Raw genomic sequence first — 24,073 nt, forward strand, 5'->3', positions numbered from 1 at the left:
GAGAGAGAATCCCAAGCAGGTTCCCTGCTATCAGCACAGAGCCCGACATGGGGCTCCATCCCATGAACTGTGAGGTCATGACATGAGCCGAAATCAAGAGTCAGGTGCTCAACTGACTGAGCCACCCAGGTGCCCCTAAAACTGCTTTCTTAAGAGCTGAGCAGCTTAAAAATTGAAACCCTTCATGATGTGAGGGAGTATACAAATGTACCTACACAAAATGGATAATTGTGTAAGTTTCTATGTTTTTCACATTTGTATTTTAAACATGAGGTCAATGCTCTGAAAATTAAGTTGCTAATAATTGAAATGTTAATGAACTTTCAGAAGAAAATGTTTCCTGACAAAGGCACACTTTTATAAAGTCTGTGTATACAAGAAAAAGGGGTTATACAAAGAAACTCATTACCAAACATGTGTTAAAAATGGAAACTATTATTTAACACTAATAGAAAAACAAACATATGAAGGTTTAATTTATAGTTTTTTTATTTTTATTTATTTATTTATTGTTAATGTCTATTTATTTTTGAGAGGGGGGAGGGGCAGAGAGAGAGGGAGACACAGAAACTGAAGCAGGCTTCAGGCTCTGAGCTGTCAGCACAGAGCCTGACATGGGGCTTGAACTCATGAACCACGAGATCATGACCTGAGCCAAATAACTGACTGAGCCACCCAGGCGCCCCTAATTTATAGTTTTTTAAAAATCTTTCTCTCCTTTTAGATACACTACACTTCCTAAAAATTTACAGGCTGTTACAGTTTCTGAAAACAAATCTAAATGATCTTGGGACACCTGGGTGGCTCAATCGGTTAAGCGTCTGCCTCTTGATTTCGACTCAGGTCATGATCTCTTGTTTCAGGAGATGAAGCCCTGCGTCAGGCTCTGCAATGACAACACAGATCCTGCTTAGGATTCTCTCTGTCTCTTTCTCTCCTTCTCTCTCAAAAAATATTTTAAAAAATCTAGATGATCTTGGAAGCAAGAATCACTTTTTCCTAATCTCTTCCTTTTCATGGTGTCCTCATGTAACCTATGTAGACTCTGCCTTTCATGTCAAGGAGCAACTGCTTGTTATTCATCATACAGTCGTTAATTATGGAAACTGGAGGACTGACACTAGAGGCATCATTCAGTTGTTTTTAACTATTTTTAAAATGCAAAACCCATGGGTTGCCTGGGTGGCTCAGTCGGTTAAGCATCCGACTTTGGCCCAGGTCATTATCTCATGGTTCATGAGTTCAGTCCCCACCTGGGGCTCTGTGCTGACAGCGTGGAGCCTGGTTGGGATTCTGTCTCTCCCTGTCTCTTTGCCCCTCCCCCGCTCGCTTGCACATTTGTGCACGCGCTCTCTCTCTCTCTCTCTCAAAAATAAACATTTTTAAAAACCCACAAAACCTTTCCTACAAATAAGCTATAAAAGCTTGGATTGTAACTCCGACAAGAGCAGCCATTTACCTGCCCTTTTCCCGTCCGCAGACCTTCAGGGACCTCCTCAGATCTTCTGAAACTTCAGGGCTTCTTGGAGCACATTTTTGAAATGAGGAAAATAGGACCCAAAGAGAGGGACTGCACTGAAATCACACAACTAGCCACAGGGCATTGTTGGTGGAGACATCATGTCAATACGCGGGCCTCCTTTGAGTCATGTTTAGTGATTCCCTTCTCACTGGCGTCTTCGTTTTAAGCCTCATGTCTGTCTCCAGTAAAAAAAAAAAAAAAGAGAGAGAAGAGCCAAAACTTTACAGCAACTCGTGAATACTTAGTATCACCATTCTGTGCTAAAATATTTTATAAATGATGGATTGTCTTCATTTATTCATTTGTATCCGCATTAGTTCATACACTCAGTAGTATTCCGCATCTGCTGTCTGTCAGGCATTATTTTAAGGAGTAGGGATACACCGGTGAACAAATAAATGGAAGTCTCTGTTTTCAAGGAGCTTCCATTCTTATAGAGGAAGAAAGGCAATCAACCAATACATATGAAACATGTCCCATCCTTGTAAGTGCAAAACGAGGTGAGGGAGACAGATGGTGTGGGGGAATATGCTACTTAAGGTGGACAGTTACACAGCACGTTCCCTGATGAGCTGACATTTGAGGAATTTGAAGGATATAAGTGAATGCACCATACACATATCTGCAGAGAGAATGTGGCAGGCAGAGAAAACAAGATCAAAGTTCCCGAGGGGAGGCGCACGTGGTGGATGCGGACGATCTGAGAGACCCTGAGCCTGGAGAGGAGTTGAAGGTGGGAGGTCACGTAAAAAACAGGTGGATTTCTCCAGTTTGGAATTTTTTTAAACATTTCTGTATAAATAGGTGAGAAAATGTTGCCTAACTCCCAGTTAGACCCCCTATTTAAATATTTCAGAGCTTGTCTAGCTTATTGAGTCCTCTAATTCCAGAACATTCTGATAGGATCATAATTACCTACTGGCTCTGCCACTTGCTCGCCTTGTTATTGGGACAGATAAGCCTGTTTCTGCATCTATAAAGGGAGGCTAATAACACCTGTGCTGTTCTCCACCCAAAACAGTTATAAGGGTGAACTCTTCCTGGGTCATGAAATGATTTCCAAAACTGTAAAATGCTTTTGGGTTATTAGTCCATGGAAGAAGGACATGGAGCTTTCAAGCAGGTTTTGATCTGCCAGGTCACCACGTGAGCAGGACTTCCCCTATAATTACTGAACATTTCATAGTACATGTCAGCTTTTGTGAGAATGCAGACTATATGCTGTGACTTTTCAGGTGGCTACTTGGGACCAGAGCCAGAATGACCATTAAATTAAATGCTTTGGAAATATGTATTTATACAGAAAATTTAACAAATGTGTAGGTAACCATCCATTCTTTTATCCTTTCAAGACCTCTATCATCATCAGTATGTAATGTACTCAAATGCGGGGCATCTGTGTTAAGAGAGGCTAGGGAACAGGCAAACCAGCTTTTGGCTTACTTTTATATTTACAACTGCTTTCTAACTTAACGTAGCAAACATTTTCATCCACAGAGGTGTTGGAGATGTGATTCGTTTCAGGACTGCCTCAGTGTAAATAAAGGAAATATTCAGTTATGCAATGAGAGGAAAAATTAGTGTTTTTTACTGATCAGGACTTCTTTTGCATCAGAAATGGAGATTCAAATAAAAGATATTTTGCTTTATTTTGATATATAACAAAAATCATAACAAATACAATTTAGTCAAGTCTTTAATTTCAAATTAGAGAAATTTTCTAGACAACATGAAGACTCAGCAATAAAAATGCTAAAATGAAAAGTAGAAGTACATGGAGGATAATTTAAACTAAAAAAAAATTGGCTGATGTTAAGTAAGACGAATTATTATAGTTTCATATAAAATAATTCTGTATTTAAACTTAACGTATATTAGGAAATCACTAAGCCAGCTCTCTGGAAGCCTACTTGTTTAAACTTATTTTCGTAAGGAACATTCAGAACTTTCCCGTGATTTGTTCTAAACAGTGTTTAGCGTTAACATTTTAAGCTGGGTAAAGCAGGGAGCTTTTGAAGGTTTTTTTGCGGGTGGTGGGGCGGTAGGGAGGAGGTGAGGGTGGTGGTGTTGAATCTTACCTCCCAACACATTGTAAAAGTTTTCGAGAATGTTTCCTCAAAGTCATCAAGTACGAATTCTTCTGTAAACCAGTGAAGTAGCCTTTGCCACCAGCGTCAAGTGTGTATTTCCACTTCCAGGTGGACATAGCTGACGTCGAGAATGAAGAAAACCGCTATTCTCTCTTCGTGGAGCTCCTGGAATGTAGCCACCAGGAGGTCGAATTTCAGCACTTGGTTTTGCTCCTGCAAGCTTGGCCGCCTATGAAACACGACCACGTGTGAGTGTTAACATCAAGTTAAATTTCCTTGGTCTGTTCTTTACTTTTAAAAATCCAGTACCTTCAGGGAAGCCTGGGTGGCTCAGTCAGTTAAGCGGCCAACTTCAGCTCAGCTCATGATCTCACGGTTCATGAGTTCGAGTCCCACATCGGGCTCTGTCCTGACAGCTCGGAGCCTGGAGCCCGCTTCGGATTCTGTGTCTCCCTCTCTCTCTGTTCCTTCCCCACTCGCGCTCCCTCTCTTTCTCTCAAAAATAAATAAAGAGTAAAAAAAATTTTTTTTAATTCAGTACCTTCAAAAGAGCCAGTGAGAAGAAATCTATAAAATCAGCATCAGCCTTTGGAGAAAATCAAAATTGTTTTTTTTTTTTTTTTTTTTTTTGGAAATATTGCTGTTTCTTTCCATTTCTCCTTGCCCCTACAGCCGAATATTTTATTCAAAAATATCAGTGCTTTATAATAACATCTGATTTATAACGTCAGCAAAATAATTCCGTTCCAGTATTTTCACCGGGAAATGTTCTGAGTCTCTGTTAACACAGCTTGCAGTGCCGACTTGAGAATCCGAATGGAATCAATTGATAGTTCCCATTTAGTGAGGACACGCAGTGTTACGTGTGGTTTACACTTAGTCTTAATTCATTCAGTAAACCTGCATGGAGAGTGACATTATCTAATTTTCTAAAGAGGGAGTGGGAATTCGGAAGTCAAAGAACTTTCGGCCCCGCGTGGTCAGTAAGTGGACGAGGCAGAGGTCTCACTTGACGACCGGCCGCCCTCACAGCCCATGTTTCCTGCACGTCGTGCTGAGCTCGCAGCTGCCACTCAGGGCCGCACGCGGCAGTCCCGCAGTCCCCGTGCTGTCAGCCAAGGATGCCCGCGGAAGACGCGGCCGGCTGTCTTCTGGGCACATGCGCCGTCTGTGACGAACTGCTGCTCCTCGTTGGCAAAAAGCAGGCACGCCCACCCGTGCCTCTGCTCCACACGCCCGCCTGCCCCACGACTCAGCTGTGTCCCCCCCCCACCCCCCCGGGCCCAGCAACCGGCTCTGCCCGGGCCAGCGCGCACCTCTGTGCCCCCAGGAGCTAACGGAGGTTTTCCCTGAAGAGTCATTCTTCCGTGTGCAGTTTGTGAAGGGCTGCTACCAAACAGCCGGCAAAGGCCCTCTCACTTAACCCCAGGGTGAGCCTGTTGGAATTCCTGAAGCCAACCAAGGAGAGCGGTGTTTTTGTTTTGTGTCCGAACGAGTGTTTTCAGAAAGGGGCAAGACCGTTTCTTTGATCTCTACCGTTTGTGGCATAGATGACATGCGGATGTGTAGCTTTTAAGATTCGGTTCTCACCTTCCCTATTTGAGGCCCTGCAGTACAGCTTCTCACACTCAAGCCTTCAGTTTCCCACGTGACCGTGTATCGGAGCAGAGTTTCCATTGGGTCCCAGCTGTCACGACGGGGCTGCCCCGGAGCCCACGGGTTCTCGTTGGGAGCAGGGTCCCCCGCTGGGCCTGCTGAGCCCGCCTCTCTGGACGGTTCCCAAGCAGCTCTTATGTGATGATGGTGTGCGGTTCACTCACTAATTAGATTGTCAGTAACGCTTTGCTTTTTAAGAAAGTGATCGGGGTTGCGTTGCGGATTCCTTCATACCCTCCAAACGGATCTCTCGGTCTAAAGAGAGTTTTTCAAAATCGGAAAACGATACCGTCTAGTAGATGAGCTTACTGTGGTTTGACAGTTTCTTGTGACGTTTAGAACAATGACCATTTCGAAACACTGGCTCGCCCACACGAAGTGAACTCAGCTTAATCGCTTAAGGCATGGATTGCATTTTAAACATTTAATGCATTAGCAGGTTTTTAAAACCTCAGTTTTTAAAGGTATATTCTTTTGTAGCCAGAATGAAGTGAAATCACTAAATTGCTAACCTGTGTTCTAAAAACCTCCTTTACGAAATGAGTAGAATCGAAACAATGCACTACCGGTCTGCCTAACCCCTCTGACCAGCTGTGTCTCCATCCCAGCGGGTACCTGAGGATAAGTCAAATAAAGTGGTCTCTTGTGGCTTTTTTCCTTTCCCGAATTTGTGTTTCACCACAAGACACTGTATGATGGGACACCTTACCAATAGATTCTTTAAAGTACTTTTGAGTCCCTTTTCTGTTCCCAGACAATCAAATGTGTGACCTCACTTCCAAAATCACCACCCCCCACCCCCCGTTAAGGAAAGAGGAGAGAAAAATCAGGAAAGGCAGGAGGAAGGGAAGGATAGTGTGACAATGACTGAATGTAGCCAGTTAACACAATAAAGGTAAAAACTGAGAAATCTGCTTGGTCCACGTGATTGCTAATTTACTGGAACCAACTCTGGTTTTTTAGTTTTATTCCCCTGTGGGAAAATGCATGGGAAGAATAATAGATTCGTACTTATGGGACATGTATAATTCTCATCCAGTGTATCAAAGCTGGCTGGTGCAAAGTACATCTTGATAATTGTCGTCAAAGCCACATGGCCCATCGGGGTCCACTGTTTGGGCAGGCCAGTGTTCCTACTGCAGTGAGGCGGCCTGGTAGGGAAAACCCAGAAAGGTGGAACTCAGACTTTGAAACAGGAAAGCAGAGGGTGGGTCCTTGCATGTAAGAAGACTCCTCAGTCTACCAGACACTCTCAGAGCTTTGTACCTTGAATAAGCAGGACTCTGTCCTCACGCATTGTTCGTTTGAGCTGAGACACAAAGGCTTTGCCAGAGGCTGGCGAGTCCCTTTGTCATTGTTACACGTGACATTTTTCTTAGGGGGCGAGGGATAAGGCCCTTTCAAGGGAAGAACCATCCTTAGGTGTTCAGTGTCTAGACTCTAGAGCCGTGCTAATGAGACAACAGAATCTTCATAAATAGGAAAAGTATTTTAATGTATCTGAGTCAAATTGGTACCCTGTTCCTGAGGCCGTGGGACGAATGTGCCTTTACCTTGTCTGTTGAGATGTAAACCGTGATGTTGGTATGAAACGTGAGGTCCTGACATTCAGAGGAAGGAAACAGAGCAAACTTTTGGATGCTTTTATGTTTCAGAAATAAGGAAGCTGTATGAAGTGTGATGTCTCTACTGCTCATGTGTTGCTTCCTCGGTCTGTGCTCACAGGCTGACCTCTGCTGCGCCCTTGTGTCCTTCAGCCCCGCCCTGACCCCCGAGTCTGTCATAATCCTATGATAAACAAAAGCCATTATTTAGGTAGTAGATAGTGAAATGTGCCTGCAATTAAGAGCGATAATTCACAATTACAAACATCATTCATTGAATAAACCAATTTTGCAAAGAAAACATTAGATTGCTCTTTCAGAATGAAAAAGAACTGAGGCCCAGAGAGGTTGGGTGGCTTCCCCAGCACTAAATGACTAGGCTGAGAGAGTTTCAGTGACTTCCCTGAGTCACCCAAGTAGGAAGCCGGGGAGCCGGCCTTTGGCCCGAGGGCAGCCTCTGCTCATAGTGTCTGCCCACGGCCTCCTCGCTGCTGGGCACTTGGTAATGCCACAGCAAGCTGTTTTCTCTGTGAGATGTTCTCCCTTCTACAATACAGACTTGAAGGAGGAACGCAGCATCTAGATTGTGACTGTAGTTTGCCCAAAGCATTTGCTTCAAAAGGTGGCATTTCTTTTCTCTTTAAAAATTCCGTACCGCAGTTGTTAGAGCGTTAATCATCCATTCCCAGTGTCTCGTGTTTTCCTCCCTCAGGTCCAGCATAACCAGCAATCCGTGGGTGAGACTGGCAACAGCCATGCTGACCAGGTGCACATCGGAGAACAAGGACGGACTGGGGAATGAGGTTTTGAGAATGTGCCGCTCTTTATATGACACCAAGCAGATGCTCCCCGCAGAGGTAAGCGGGTATTTCAAGTGGCTTTCCCGGGGGGCATCCCTTGTCCTTGTCCAAAGTCTTTATTAGAAGCAGTCATCAGCGACTCTGCTTGAGGAACACTTGGCTGAAGTTATCAGTAGGCAAAGGCCCATAATTTCTAGTAGATCAAATGAAGAAAAGTCATATTGAAAGGATGCTTTGAGGTGGTTTTCTGTCTGCTGGAGCTCTGAAGCCGATTCCCTTTGCAAATCTTAGGGTGTGACTCAGCTTCCAGTTCCTCTTGGATGCCCTTTCATGTCTAACTCAAGCTTACGTCCCCAGGGGTCTGCGTAGCCAGCCCCTGTGTTGTCTCTGCCCGAACCGGACCAGGTGGTGATGGAGTGGGAAGCGTTAGCACCCCTCTGGGCAGGTGGCCAGCCGCTCTCGCTTTTCCGTGCTTTCTGCCATTGTCGTAGGAACATCACATGACCACAATGTTTAATCTCTGTAAACACGGTAAAGACTCAGCCACCTCCCTTTTGACCACCGTTCTCTCTTTGACCCCATAATTTGGCTGTCACTGAGGCATTTGTTTAATATATGTAAATTTGTACATTCTCAAATAAGTACATATTAATTACAGCTCCCTGCTGTGAATCTGACCTCAGCAGTGTGCTGTTTGAGCAACTTCTACATGTCTTAAATATAAGCATTTGGATAATGGCACTAAATTGATTAATTGGTTTTCAGGTTCCTGCCACATAGGAGGTAAACTTGAAAATAAAATTGTAAATATGATGCTTCGAATCCTCTCAGTAATCACTCAAGGAAGATATTCTCATTATGAATGTACATTTAATGGATTGTTTTCTGAATGAGGGACTGGCTAAGTGTGTTCTGATCGAATTTTAAAATATTTTCTCCATTTAAAGAAGGTTTCCAACCACCAGAATGACAAAATTCTTCTATAAAATATTTAAAGTACCAACACCAGAAATAACTTCCCTTTATGCCACAGTGTGTGATTTGCTTGTCTCCGCTACTTACCTACCTGTGATCTGTCGCACTGCGCTGTGAGCACTGGAAGGGCGGGCACCATGGCTGTGTCATCACTCACCTGCAGCGGGTTTCAACCTACTGTGTGGAGCGGGGACTCAACACAGTTTATTGCCCTCACCAAGGTGAGCGGTATGTACGTGATGAGGGGTTCACCTTCGCCTTACCATAACCTAAGATCAAGCACCGTTAGGTCAGGACCAAACCCCAGAAATGCCAGTTCTGCCGAATCTGAGTTAGGGAAGCACTATTTAGGACCGACTGTCTCTGTATCGCAAGCTGCTGGTAATGGCGGTAACTAGCGTTTGCTACCACTCTTGGGCTTCCACTTCCATCGTCCCACTTAACCCTCTCCACCACCGGTAAGGAGGCTCCTTGACCTTCAGTTAACAGCTGATGGAACTGAGGCTCTGAGAGCAAAGGTCTGGCTCCTGGTCACTCGGGCAACAAAGGGCGGATCTGGTCATCAAACCGACGTTCCACCTGAATGCTTGGAAAATAAATACTTCCTAGTGAGCCATGCTTCCTACGCTTGGGGTGTCTGCATATTGAATGTGCATGTTTTATGTGCTTGTATAAGCTTCATTGTCATCCCCCTTTTCTATGATACTTCCTTCAAGAATGGCCTGTAGTGTGTTAGCTCTAGTGTGTCGAGATCTCTATCATTACCTGGAGAATTTGGTTTTTATTTAAATATCCTCATTGGTTTGGTTTTACTACCATTAGTTCTGAGGCAAGGAATGTAAGTTAGCTGAGAACATGGCCACTGCATCTTTGACCTTGACATCATACCATTCATTACATAATTGAGGTTCAGTAACAGTTACATGTGTTATCTTGCAGCCACCCGGCAGCGGATGATAAACCTATCTGAGTGTCCAAAGCAGTAGTGAGAGCTGTCAGCATTGCAGGTGAAGTTTAGGGGCGACCTTCGAGGACATGCAGGGAGAAGTGTGTCGTTCTTCTTTTTATTGACTAACACATTGTAAATTATGCTCTGTTTCCTATTTAAAAAAAAGAGTTGGTGATTGAACGAGAAGTTAAATAACTATAATGATTCAGCTCCCTAATATGCTTCTACGGCCAGGTTGAGGTGCCTTGACAAATGGAATAATATTTTATTTACAGTGGTCCCGCTTAATCTCAGAATCATCGGACCAATGCTTCCCGAGTGTTTTAAGGAGCTCAGAATACATAGCACAGTGCCTGAAGCACACGTCTATTAGAGTATTCCTCACACACCAGGGAAGGGGATTAGAGCCTGTCCTCTTTCTTGGGACTGGGAGCACCTGAAGGGCAGGGGATATCAGATGTACAAGAGCAGCAGGAGCCCTGGTGATGCAGCAAATTGTACTGTCCTTCTCCGGACTGGGCCACAGCATGATCTGTGGCCATGAGAAAAGTGCCAGATGCTCTGTCCCTCCCTTTTCTGGCCCCGGAAACAAACAAGGAGTTAGATCATGTGATCTCTGAGGGGACTCTAGTTCTGAGTATTCCCCAAGGTCTCCAGGCCTTTGAGAAGGCTGACTGGAGGCTATTTCCAACTGCACCCAAAGCACCTAATCACGAGTTTCCATCAGCCTCCGATTCTCTTGGGGCAGGGGGGAAGGTACTGGATTAAAGCCCATGTTGAAGTAAGCCATTAGCGCTTCTCTGTTCCGGTTTGATAAGGTGAAAGATAATCATTATCAAACGAGTTGTGTTGCCACAGTGACTTTTCTTTATTTTCCTTACGCTGCCTCACTTCTGTCTTGAATTTGGGCATGTTTACAGATTTTTTTTCCTTAGGATGCCATGATTAAAAGAACCTTGCAAATGTTAGGTACTATTTTTATTGATTGTTAAAGGTGCTCAAATGTGAGTTAAAATGGTTACAGAGGAAGGAACATGGTAATTAAGAAATGGAAATGTCTTCTTAAGTTTATTTTACCACCTTTGGAAATTGCATTGTCTAATTTCAGAAGTGCATAATATTTAATATCACTCTGGTGGTAAAATGATCCATGACTCAGTTTTTAAAAATCTACTACTTTTGGTTGCTCTACTCTGTGGTTTATAAAGTACGTTTGTCCAACTGTCTAGGACAGGGTACTTCATCCACATTTCCTGTCTCCCCACTGAGTTCCCATATTTAGAGATTGTTTTCTGTTCTTCGTGACTCTTCAGAATGTCTTTATGCAATGCCTGCCGTTGTTCCTGGTTCTTGTTTACTTCCCGCCATGTTGGTTTTGCTGATGGAAAATATTACCAGAAGGATAAAATCAGTGCTGCTTGCAGATCATATTTCTATAGTCTTGAAAGTTCTGTATCCTTCTTAGCTTGTATCCATGGCAATATATGAAGCATTCTCAGGAATGGGGGATATTCAGAATTAGAAACCAGCATAAAACAGATTCTTGGCATTTACAAATTTAAACTTCCAAGTTGCAGCTCTTTGTGACTGACCCTGAAAGTCCCTGGTTTTGCTGAAGCACAGCATGAACTAGAGTCACACATGCTTTGGGTCAGGTGTTTGGGAGTTAGAGGCCCAGCTAATGAGCGAGCCTAGCTAATCTGCAGCCTCTAAGTCTCAGTGTGATTGTTCTCTCTCATAGTTGAGGTACTTTTGATAGAGTCTAGAGTTGATTTGCAGATCAGATGACCTGCATCTCTGTGCCCCTCTGCTCCTGCTGTAGATCCTGCAGCACGTTTGGGTGCAGGATACCCCAGGACGAGCAGGAGGGCTGTGCAAGGACAGAAGGACCATTAGTGGACCGGTCCTGCTTCTTTGACAACCATCAGCCACAGGGACCATGCCTTGGGGACATCACCATGAATCACATTTGTGCGGGGTTCTGGCCTGGCTTTGGGCCCAGATGCACCTGTTCCTCTTAAGTCAAGGCCTCTCGTTCTGTATCCTGATGGCCAGACAGGTTTGAGCTGGGAAGGTGCTGATGAGGTATTTTATGGTTCTCTTGGCTACTTTGTCCTTTCTTAAAGCTTCCCAGATCCCCCTGTAAATCTCCTGATAAACTCTTCTTGTAACACAGGGGAACATACCGAAGGACCTAGTAGAGTATTTAAATACAGAGTAAGTATTTAGCCAGTAACTGTTAGCTAAGAGATAGAAAGTACTCAGTAGCTCAAAAAGTACTCCTCCATTCTTGGATGTCCTTGACCTTATACTTCAGGTAAAGTATATTTCTGTCAGCAAAACCGTCATGGCCGTAAGTCAGCAAGAACCATGAGCAATAACGGGCTAGATATAAAAGCATTCTAAAGAGCCACGAATTAAAAACAACCTTCTAAATACGGGAACTTAGGGGATGGGAAGTGGGGGCGAAGGGAAAGGTAAGTCCCTTTAAGTACCATGTCCCAGACAGTTAGGCACGTGTACTTTGGCATAATCTGTCCATCGTGCTTGCTCAGAGGGGTATACAGGTTATTTGGGTAAAAGTTGTCATCAAAGCTAAGGTCAGCCAAGTGATACGCTTAGTCTAAATATCATAAGTTGCTGGGAAATACCTGTTTACCTGTTACAGAGAACTTAGTGAGTAAGTAAATATGAGTGCTGGGAGGGAGTAATATACAAATATTTTTAGGTATAGTCTATACCAAGCAAATTTGGAATACAGAGAAGGGAAAATATCTTTGCCCTCAAGTGAGGCAGCTGAACAAATGAGTTAATTACAATATCACAAGATGACAAATAGTGTAGGAAATATTGACAAAGTATAGTCGGAATATAGGAGTTGCCAAACGTCGGAAATCCGAGGCAGCTTGGTAGGAGATGGCGTTTTCCTGTGCCCTTTTCAGCGGAGACTCAATGAACCAATAGGGGTCCATCAGAAAGAGAAACAGCAGAGGTCACCTCTTGTGCACAGACCCAGAGGTCTGCAGAAACTCAAAACTGCAGCTGTACCATCAGGACGGTAACCACTGGCCACCTGCAGTTATTAAAACTTAAATTCAGGAAAATGGAATAAAAATTTTAAAGCGGTGCCTCAGTTGCACCAGCCAGATCTCAAATGCTCGTAAGCATGAGGCTCCTGGCTGCCATGTTGGACAGAATAGTCTGTCGTGGCCGCGAGGTCTCCTGGGCAGTGCGGTCTGAGCGCTGTCTGAGCAACGTGCAGGTGGGGGAACATCGCTGTGACATTCCAGGAGGAGGAGGTGGAGGGCGACAGAAGCAAGTTGGTGCAGGACAGCTGCGTGAAATTGTCGTGTGTGAGAGTCCGTATTTCCTCCTCCCAAATACTCTCTGTGGGCTGTGGCATCCCAGAGGACAGATCCGCATTTCTTTTTGGCCCAGGAGCTCGGAGAGGTTCCTCGTAAGACCGTGTGCTTTAGGGCACACAGAGTGTGAGGTAGAATCCGTGATGCCTGAAGTGCACATTCTACAAACGTGTTCCCCTGCCGGTATTGATCATTTCCACCCAAGTTCACGTAGTACAACCTTCCAGTCTGAAATTGAAGGCCTTGCTGATTTCCAGCAGAGATGTGCTAAGGAGAAAAGGGTAAAACACTCCAGTGAGTGGGATTCTGAAGAACGCTTTTCTCCTGGGGGCTTTGAATAGGAGCTTCTTTGTGTCACCCTTGTTTTATCTAGACTTTATAATAATGTAAAGAAATTATTAAAATGTCATAAATTAGAGTGTTTCTTCTCTGGAATGCTGCTGTTGGAGTAGCGTAAGAGAAAGACCAGTCCCATGGGGGACAGGGATTCTTAGTTTTCAAAAACAACCCCTGTTTTGTATAAGGAGGTTGCACTCTCTGTCTGGTCCTCAGTCCAGATGTTCTGTTCTTTCTGTTATAGCTACATTCAGGACACCGGGGGAGCATATAGCTCCGCGGAGAGGAAGAGCTTGCAGATATCCTGTGTTCTTGTACTTTTGTTGTGAAGGGCCATCGTTTGTTAGCTTGTATAAAACTCTTGCTCTCTGATGACAGGTTCAGCTAGGGTAATAAAGGGCTGAGAATAAAATTCAAATGCATTTTCAGTTTTTTGGACTACAGATACTTTTCATGAAACATTCAGTTCACCTTGGCAGTAGAATTATAAACACGTTTTTCAATACGTAAGTTGCTGATTCTTATTGTTGCAGAGGATAACTGGATCTTGGTGATCATATTAACAACCTGTAATCATTTGTATCATTTAAGTGTCTACACACACACACACACACACACGCACGCATGCACACGCACGCATGTAGGCACAAAACTGCAAAGTAGATATAATTACCTCCATTTTACTTGTGAGGAAAGTAGGGCTCAGAGAGATTAGGAGAATGGATTACAGTCCTGTGTCCACCCGGAGGAAGACTTTGCAGCTGTTAAACGCAATATCTGGTGAATATCAAGTGAATATCTGATAGGGCCGAAAGATGTTGACAATATCCATGGTGAAGTGAGTGAAGCAGATACCAAACAATCAGTGTGGTCCCGTGTGCGCTCTCTGCACACACCCTCCTAGCAAAGGTGTGGAAAGACGCCGCCAGATTAGCGCCTGGCATCCGGAGTGCCTCCTGCCTGCTTGCTCACGTAACTGCCCTTGTGGTTCCAGGGTGTGAGGGCGCTGAGCTCATTGCTGCTCAGCCAGTCCCTGCCGCTCCCAGCCCTGAAGCTTCTCCTCGAGAGCCAGGACGACGGCCTTCACGCCATGGCGCTGGAGCACATCACCGCCTTCGTCCAGGTATCCCCGGTGGAGTTTACCGTTGCTTGTGTTTCGGAGAAACGAATTAGCATTGTCATTCTCAGAAGTAACATCCGTGATTGATTTAAGGCTGTTTTGTCTGCAGTATCCTCTGACCACACTGTTTCTGTCTTGTCTAAGAAGTAAATATTTGTTTATTCTATAAACATTTACTAAACCTCTCTCATGAACCAGACTCTGTGTTCATGTGCTGAGAATACAAATCCGAATGATGAAGCAGTTTCTCTGGAGAAGCCAGCGTATTGTATACCCTTTAAAGAAATGTCAGAGCAGCCCAGGACAAGTGGACGTGTCCTTGCCACTTGAAATTTAGATCACAGGAATTTGTCGCGTCAGGCAGGATTCTGTGCCTGGATGTATGTGTTTGGTTGCCTGCTAATTAAAGGTGAGACAGTGGCTGCGGGTAATGTTTACTGGCACCTTCTAAAATCTCAAGCCCTGTTTCCCCTGGCAAACTAACGCACCATTGAAGCAGTGTCTGGGCTTGAGGAATGACGTACTAAAGTCAAGGCTTGAGATTTCTCCCTCAAGGCTGGTTGTCTTGTTATCGTGATTAAGGAAGAAACTTTCACTTCCCTTTTCAAATTTTACACTTTAGAAATAGGTAGCTCAGAGTTGTGTTTTAATGAATTTCCATTGTATGATCCTTACTGAAACCCTTCTGTAGAGATCATTCTTTCACTGTAAAATTTGTGTGTGTGTGTGTGTGTGTGTGTGTGTGTCTTTGTGAGTGTGTACACACACAGTACACACACAGATATAATTTTAGGTATGCGTGTATACTCACACACATGTACTCACACACACAATTAATTATATTTGTTTTTTTTTTTTAACAAAAATGTTAGAGGATGTTTTCTAGGGACAAGAGAGGAGAAGAGAATTCTAGAACCTGGGTACATACTTGCCAAACAAGACCATGAAGAGATTTAATGACAACGGATACAGAAAGTTAGGTCTATGGTTACAGAAAGTAGACAATAATTGCATTTGGAAATCGTCATAATGAGCAAAATGAAAAGAATCTAATGCATTTATTCATTGAGATGTATTTCTGAAATAATATAAAGCTTCTGCAAAGATTTTTATGACCACTCTTCATTATCACTGATGATTGATCATAGCAGGGGCCTCTTTGGAAACAAGGCATTAGTAGGGAGTGGAGGGGACCTGTCTGCTGTAACCCCCCATCCAACTGGGCTCAGATAAACCCTGCATAGTGTTGGGAATGGACAAGAACCTAAGAATTACAATGTTTTTTTTTTCTTTAGCCCATTTTTTATTGCAAATCCAAGAAATTAGGAAGAAGGGAAAAACAGAAGAAAATCAGGCTGCATGTTTTCAGTGCTTTTCCTTCTCCCCACTGTCGTCTCTGCTTAGGCGTTCCCACTAAATTGGCCATGGGCCTCTCTGAGAAGACTACAGTGACGTGTTATCCATCACCCTTCTGTACCCATCCTGCGTGGAGCTCCCTTAGTGCATCCTAAATTCCAGAGGCGAGTAGGTCAGGTTTCAGTGTAAAGATTCTCCATCCTGAATGCATCCGTGAGGACTGCAGCTAGAACGGGGGCTCCCCACCTGCAGACTGGCTTTGCTGCACACACGCACCCACGCACACCCCTGACGCACACACTCACACCCCACACACACGCTCACACACACCCTTGACACATAGTCTCACACACACACACACACACACGCACCCACGCACACCCCTGACGCACACACTCACACCCCCCACACACGCTCACACACGCCCTTGACACAGTCTCACACACACACACACACGCACCCACGCACATCCCTGACGCACACACTCACACCCCCCACACACGCTCACACACACCCTTGACACATAGTCTCACACACACACACGCACACACGCACACCCATGCACACCCCTGACGCACACACTCACACCCCCCACACACGCTCACACACGCCCTTGACACAGTCTCACACGCGCACACACACACGCACCCACGCACACCCCTGACGCACACACTCACACCCCCCACACATGCTCACACACGCCCTTGACACATAGTCTCACACGCGCACACACACGCACCCACGCACACCCCTGACGCACACACACCCCCCACACACGCTCACACATGCCCTTGACAGTCTCACACGCGCACACACACACACACGCACCCACGCACACCCCTGACACACATACTCACACCCCACACATGCTCACACACACCCTTGACACATAGTCTCACACGTGCACACACACACACACGCACCCACGCACACCCCTGATGCACACACTCACACCCCCCCCACATGCTCACACACGCCCTTGACACAGTCTCACACGCACACACACACACCACGCACACCCCTGATGCACACACTCACACCCCACACACACGCTCACACACGCCCTTGACACGTAGTCTCACACGCACACACACACACGCGCGCACACCCCTGACGCACACACTCACACCCCCCCACACATGCTCACACACACCCTTGACACATAGTCTCACACGCACACACACACACACCCCTGACACACACTCATACATACACATATACTGTCTCTCTCTCTCTCTCTCACACACACACACACACACACGCACACCCTCTACCACTGGCTATCACAGTAAGAAACCAAGTGGGAACACTGCAACACCCAAGTCATTTGTAAATGGTGCTGAGTTACCTCCATAACACTTCCGTGTCATGTGCAGCATTGTTACCTCCATAACACTTCCGTGTCATGTGCAGCATTGGGCTAAAGCCCTGTGGCTGTGAAATAGCCCTTCAGACTGTGGGTGGTTTGTCTGGGGTTGTGATGATGACACCCAAAACCTCAGTGGCCTTCAGATCCACAAATCAAAACCGGAGATGTCAGTTGCTGAGGTGAGTTACTTACCGACCACCGAGGCCCTTACCTGGGGGAGGTTGGTAATGGCACTTAACTGTAATTCCCTGCACTGAGGTTGAGTTTTTACATTAGGCCAACCCATCTGTGACCTTAAAACGTGTTCATGGAAATGCTGAGTATCGTCAGACCTTGTGCATCCTCCCAAGAGCTGAAGTTTGGCAGGGTTTTCCAGTTTTTAAAAATTTTTAACTTTTTTATTTTGAGATAATTTTAAATTCGCATTCAATTGGAAGAAATAGTACAGCGGGATCTCTTGTACCCTTCACATGGTTTCCCTTGATGGTAGCATGTTGCATAGCTGTAGTGCAGTGTTCTGATTCAATCTCTGGACCTTATTCAGATGGCAGTGGTTTTACAGGCACTCACTTGGGTGTGAAGTCCTGTGCAATATTGTCCCATGGAGATTTGTGTCACCACCACTACGGTCGAGACACAGAGCAGTTGCATCCCAGGGATCTCTTGTGGGGGACCCTTTGTGGCCACAGCCACCTTCTCCCTCCCCCACATGCTCCCCCCCGCCCCCAGCAACCTGTGACAACTACTGATCTGTTCTCCATCTCTGTCACTTTGTCACTTCAAGAATGCTCTATAAATGAAATAAGAACTTAGCTGTAGTTCATCATTGCTCTCCCAGCACCATTAAAAGGTCATGTGACCCTTCTCTAAGGGCAGAGTTTCAGTAGGCCTTTTTACAGGACTCCTGACTAGCTGTCTTTATTCTGTCTTATCAAATTGTTTTTCTATTTTAAATCATATGTGGTATTGCAATGAAAAACATAATAACGTTTGCTTTTGTGTTTGTTTTTCTTTTGCTATTCACTCTGTCCATTAGTAGAGGGCCTGGGTTCATTAGTAACTTCAGTTTCTCCCTTGTGGTTATTGACGGTAGTTCCCGTTGACATTAAAAGACAAAACCAAGGGACTCCGCTGGTAGGCAGCCGCGCCTGCGCAGCACGTGGATCCACGTGGGAAAACAGCGCCACGTGCTTGCTGTTGGCACGTGTTACTTCACTACTGGTTACAAGAGGCTGACAGCTTTACAGGTGTTTACAGCTCAGCGGGTGATGCGTTAAGTGCCGATGCCAGAGATTGGACCGCATTTCTTCATTTCCTTCTCGAAGCTTTTCTGAAATTGCACGCCTCTAGTGTTCAGCATGTAACCTCTTACAAATGGCCAGCAGCCTCTTTCCTGGAGCAAGAAAAAGTCTTTCTTAGAGCTTATATTGTCGATGAATAATTAAAACCCCGGCGTGGCGCAGATCTTCCTCAGCTAACCATGGGCTTACGTCCCAATAAATCCATCGCAAGTTGGGAATATCGTGAGTCAAAAGTGCACTTACGGCACTTAACCTACCAAATACTGGAGCTTAGCCTCACCTGCCTCACATGTGCTCGGAGCACTTCTGTTAGCCAACAGTCGGGCAAAATCATGTAACACAAAGCCTGCTTTATAACGAAGTATGAATGTGTCCTATAATTTATTGAAGACTGTCCTGAAAGTGAGAAACGGAACGGCCATCCGGGTGCAGAAGATGTGTCAGCATATTGGTTGTTGACCCTCGTGGTCGTGTGGCTCACGGGGAGCCGCGGCCGCTGCCACCACCCAGCACCATGAGAGAGGATCATACTGCATATTACTAGCCCAGGAAAAGATGCAGCATCAAAGTGGTGCTTCTACTGAATGTGTATCGCTTTTGCACCACTGTGAAGTCAAAAAATTGTAAGAGTGTTGCGAGTCAGGGGCCGTCGGTATGGACTGCTGGGTTCCCTCGTCCATCAGCCCCAGTGAGATTCGAGCTCACCTCCAAAACTTTCTTCTCTCCAAGAAGAATCTTCCTGCTGCTGTGTTCGAATCTCGTCTCTGGAGTATTTTCCACTGGGAAAGTCACTCACTCGCTCATTTCCTCAGAGTAAGCAGACATCGATCGCTGAGAGTTCTGTATACCGAAACCCCCCGTTTCATAATTCCGGACTCGTGGTAGCTTTGCTCGTCACTCCTTCCTCCTCGTCAGTGCTGCTCACCGCCTCCGCCCGGCCTCCGTCCTGGGGCCCGTCCTGGACTGCAGTGCCTAGTGAAAGAAGAATTCAAGGGGTGACAGATGAGGGGTTACAGACCTTGTCACCTAATTAAGCATTCCTCTCTGAAGCTAGTGACAACCAGTGTCTTTCCAGTACTGGCTCTTTTCCCGACATCGTTACGGGCACATCCTCACCTTATCTTCTTACTCATCTTGTGAAAAGATGGCATTCTAGTTTCACAGATGGAAACACGCACCCAGAGGTCATACAGCTAGGAACAGCTGGAGCTGAAATTTAAACTGTAGATCCAGTGTTCAAAGCCTGTAATGCTGCTTGCATTCATGTGACGAGGCAGGCTGTCTTATCCTGGAAACGGGTTGTCTCTGCCGAGAAATGAAATTGCTGAGAGCATCTCGAATCATATTAGCTCTGAGCTGGTCTAATAAGTGGCCCACTATAGGGCTTCCTTTTTCAAACCCACTAGGAAACCTGGGTCTTGGCTGAGCACTGCTGGGGGCCGAGAGCTTACCACCTCCCGGGGTGCTCTCGGCCATTTTTTGATAAACCTCATAGTAAGAGAGCACCTCTGGATTGGGATTGAAAGCTGCACCTTTACCTTGAACATGTTGATCTTGGCCCTGCCCGATGGAGTTGCTCAGGATTAGATGCCTCCGTGGACAGTCCTTCACATATTTAGCATTGGTGACTCTTAGCCTCTTCTGTCTTGCCTTGAAGGCACTGGAGCCCACAGACGTTACTTACACTGCACTGTGTCTAGATTGGAGGGGGGAGAGCCTTAAAGATGCTCAGGAAAACACGTTTGGATTAACACTGTTATGCAAAACCAAGAAACCTTCTTCCTTTCTTTGTCTCCTCTTTAACTCTATCCAGGCTTCCAACTAGTCCCTCCCTGATGAGAGTCTGTTCCACCCTGAAGAGCTCCCTCAATACTGCCTTCTCACAGTTCTCAGCTGAATGCCTCTGGTGACAGGCAGCTCACTCCCTGTCAGTTAATCTATTCGATTTCTAGGCCTCATTGGTGGTTGATTGACTTACTTAGTGTGAGCAGATGTGCTAAGCATCCATTGTGCTAGCCTGTTAGTGTGTGTAGGAGTGAGGAATGGGCAGGATGTTTGTGAAGATAAAATAAAATCACATCCTCTATTTAAAGAAATGATATGGACATTCATATGTGAAATAACAGCACAAGAAACGAAGGTAGGAACAGGGTACGTGCAAAGTGTGGAACCGGCAAAACTCAGGGCCCACGTTGCAGTGTTTGCTGTGGTCATAGAAGCGATCAGACTCGGCTTTTCAAAGATTCTCTCTCAATGTTAGAGCAGAAGTTCGATGATTTGCCCTAATTTTGGTTTCAGAAGAGGCATACTGTGAAATCCCGTGCTAGGAGAGGCTGGTATTTATGCTGAGAAGTGGAGTCTGAATATCTTTCAGATAAACAGAAAACAAAAGAAACCCTGCAGGCATTTTCCTTACCCGAGTATACACTCGTGCTGCCCTTTTATTTTTCTGCCCTTGCAGTTGATGTTTAATAACTTTTATTATTAGTAGCAGTATATGTAAAAATGAGACAGGTACCCTGTCCTCCAGCAAACAGTGAAATAATAGTACATAATCTTCTGCAGAATTATTGGAATGAGGCCCTGCATACATTTCCGGTACCTACCGAATTTCAGCTTACCTCATCACTATAATTACTCTTAGTTTTGTATAGATCCATAAAGTCAGAGACTTTAATTCAGAGAAAGTTCATTACCTGTTGTTGAAACTGGAATTAAGAAGATAACATTTTAATGGCTTGGAAGATGATAGCACTTTGTGCTTTAATGGATTTATTTCCCAAGATCTGCAAAGTTTCTTTTATTCTCAAAAATTAATTACTGACAGAAGAAACAATCAGTGACCAAGATGGCAAGCATTTAGTCATTTTATGATAAGATGTATGTCCTCTCCTTCTGGAACATGCATCATGCCTGGTTTGTCTGACTGTAACAACTTCGGCCATTTACTGAACTTGAACTCTGCACCAGGCATTGTGTTAGGCACTTAAAAACATAGATTATCACAACCCGCAGAGATAGTCTGAGGTCTACGGGTCTGGGGCTCAGAGAGATTGTCCTTAACAGGGTCACACAGCTGTCCAGCAAAGAAACCAGGATTGGAAATTAGTCTCTAGCCCAAAGTCTGTCTTCTCTTCCCAAGACCAGACTGCCTCTGACTCGAATTCAGAGTTATTTGATCAGAGGAATTAAATCAGCTGATCCTCCTGGACTTGTCTCATATTTATTTCCAACATCCAGCTGAGTCCAGAAATGACAGAACATATTTTTTTCCTCAAGCTCTAAAAGCACCAATCAAGCAAATGTCAGGAATGTGTGATTTTCCACAGACTGTATACCAAAATAATTCTTGATCAATTAAAAAGTTACATATTTTTAAAAGTCAGTAAAATGTGTGTGTGTATATGTGTGTGTGTGTGTGTGTGTGTGTGTGTGTGTATCAGATCCTTTGAGGAATTCTAAAACTTTTAATATTTAAAGCAATAGAAAAAAATCATAAACGAACAGTTTGTTTCCTGACATTATAAAAATGTAAAACTTCTGTAAAACAAATAATAAAAACAGAATAGCAAACAGATTAGAATGTTTACTACAACTAAAATCAGGGTCGATAATTTAAGTTCTAGAACTCACAGAAAGCATTTACATAAAAAAATTGATTTTTGGTATTTCGATAATATCAGACATTTAAAAACAACGGAAATATCCGTAGCAGGAGAAGGTATATAACTGTTCTCTCTATTCAGTAGACTATTTTGTAGCCATTGCGATCTTTAAGAATGAAAACTGTGTAAAAGCACTTACGAATCTTTTAATATATTGTGAATGAAGTAGACCACAAAATCTCTGCACGTGGAGAATTACTAGAGAGGAAAGGAGGGAAGTCATTTTCCTGTGGGATCCACATATAGAGGATTTGTTTTTTCAAACTATTTCCACCTTTTCTTTTTTTCTTGATTTGAAAAAGGAAAATACACTGGGTTAGAATGAGGGATGGGTGGCTACCAGACTTGTAGTACTTTGTTAGTCAAAAACAAGAAAAATGGAGAAAAGTTGAAGCTCAACACATTAAGCGGGCAGCTCGGAATGTGGCCGTCACGCTTGGGAAGGTCTGGGGCACCTCTGGGCACCCTGCCGGACTGAGGACAATGAGTCAGTCTGGCCTTGGCGCCCCCGAGGCAGGAGGCCTGGTGTGGGACCTTGGCCAATCCATTTCTTCTCTGACCCTCAAGCCCCTCTTCTTTAAGATGCAGTTGTTGGAATGAGTCCTCACAAAGGCCATCCTTCTTTCTGTGTTCTTTCTCTATTTTGTCCCAAATGTGCACAGTATAAGTGTCTACACGGTATTTCCTGTGTGCGTGACAATTACAAAGTATGCTCTGACCATTCTGTACCTTTTGCAAAGGGCCAGAGCCAGGTGCAAGGTCAGAGAAAGGAAATAGAACAAAGGCAGCCACTCCCATTTTCTCAGGACCTGATTACGAGAAGCTAAACCAGAATTTCCCCCTAGGCCTTGGCCGGGCCACCGCAGAGCTCAGTGGAGGTCAGCAACATCTGAGTGGGCCAGGGCCCAAGGGGAATCATTGTATTTCATTTCCGTGACTTCTGCCTTGGGCTTGCTTGCTTGCTTGCTTGCTTTCTATTAATGTTTTATTATTTATATTTGAAAGAGCAAGCATGAGCGAGGGAGGGGCAGAGAGGGAGACAGAGGATCCAAAGCAGGCTCTGTCCTGAGAGTGCAGAGCCCAATGTGGGGCTGGAACTCAGGAACCATGAGATCATGATATGAGCCGAAGTCTGACACTTAACCGACAGAGCCACCCAGGCACCCCTTCTGTTTTCTTAGCCAAGGGAGTGGACCGAGAGCTTTGAGAGGGTCGGTGCTTGGCCGCCCGCCCCTGACCCCAACCTGGCCAGCAGGAAACCGATTTCGAGGATGTCCTCGCCCTGGAGAGAAGCAAACAGAAGAGAGGGATAAGAGGAGCAGTAACTGTGAGCATTGACAGAACCCCTGTCTCTTCCTCAAGCTGGAAAAATCCATCACTCCCTTTCTAGGAGTCTTTCAGACCCCCAAAGGAAGGGTTCGTGAGGAAACAGAGAGAATAATAAAGGTGTCCTAGCCTTGAAGACTTATTCAGGGCAGCAGAGAATGTATTGCCCTGCAGTGTTTGGATTCTGAGTCTTTTATCTGTCTATTTTATCAAGCATTTGCCTGTAGCATCCTGGCACACATTTGTTCCCTCCTAGAGGGCTGGGTGCAGGGATTCTTTGTTTTTAAGGGTGAACCAAAAAATCACACAGTAACTCAGATGCCCTATGTGCGTGCGTGCACATGCGCTCAGGAAAGCAGTAGTGTTCAAGGAAAGGGTGAGAGCTTTAGGGTTACTCATTCTTGGATTCATCCTACAAGTCTTGCTGAGCCCCCAGCTGTGGCCAACACTGTTCTGGCCATGGGGGATGCGGGGATAAACAAGGAAGACGAGATCGTTGCTCTGGAGGTAAACAAATAATACACAAGTAGTCAAGGATGAGGGCTCATTGTCCAGCTCACCGTTCAGCAGCCACGTGACATTGGGCACATTGACTCATTCTTGGATTCATCCTACAAGTCTTGCTGAGCCCCCAGCTGTGGC

The 24,073-nt window shown here is 45.0% G+C and overlaps 1 protein-coding gene across 3 annotated transcripts in view; it reads left to right on the forward strand.

The window, feature by feature from the left end:
- NBAS (NBAS subunit of NRZ tethering complex) overlaps nucleotides 1-24,073 on the forward strand; it is a 329,555-nt gene that overhangs the window by 302,953 nt on the left and 2,529 nt on the right. For all 3 annotated transcript variants that reach the window (XM_053891145.1, XM_019451545.2, XM_053891146.1), the window contains 3 exons: nucleotides 3,721-3,860; nucleotides 7,585-7,729; nucleotides 14,289-14,417. In XM_053891145.1, coding sequence (XP_053747120.1) covers nucleotides 3,721-3,860; nucleotides 7,585-7,729; nucleotides 14,289-14,417 — 414 coding nt within the window. The remainder of the gene's footprint in view (nucleotides 1-3,720; nucleotides 3,861-7,584; nucleotides 7,730-14,288; nucleotides 14,418-24,073) is intronic.

The sequence above is a fragment of the Panthera pardus genome, unplaced genomic scaffold (assembly GCF_024362965.1).
Source record: "Panthera pardus isolate Hobbes unplaced genomic scaffold, ASM2436296v1 HiC_scaffold_26, whole genome shotgun sequence".
In the NCBI taxonomy this organism is placed as follows: domain Eukaryota; kingdom Metazoa; phylum Chordata; class Mammalia; order Carnivora; family Felidae; genus Panthera; species Panthera pardus.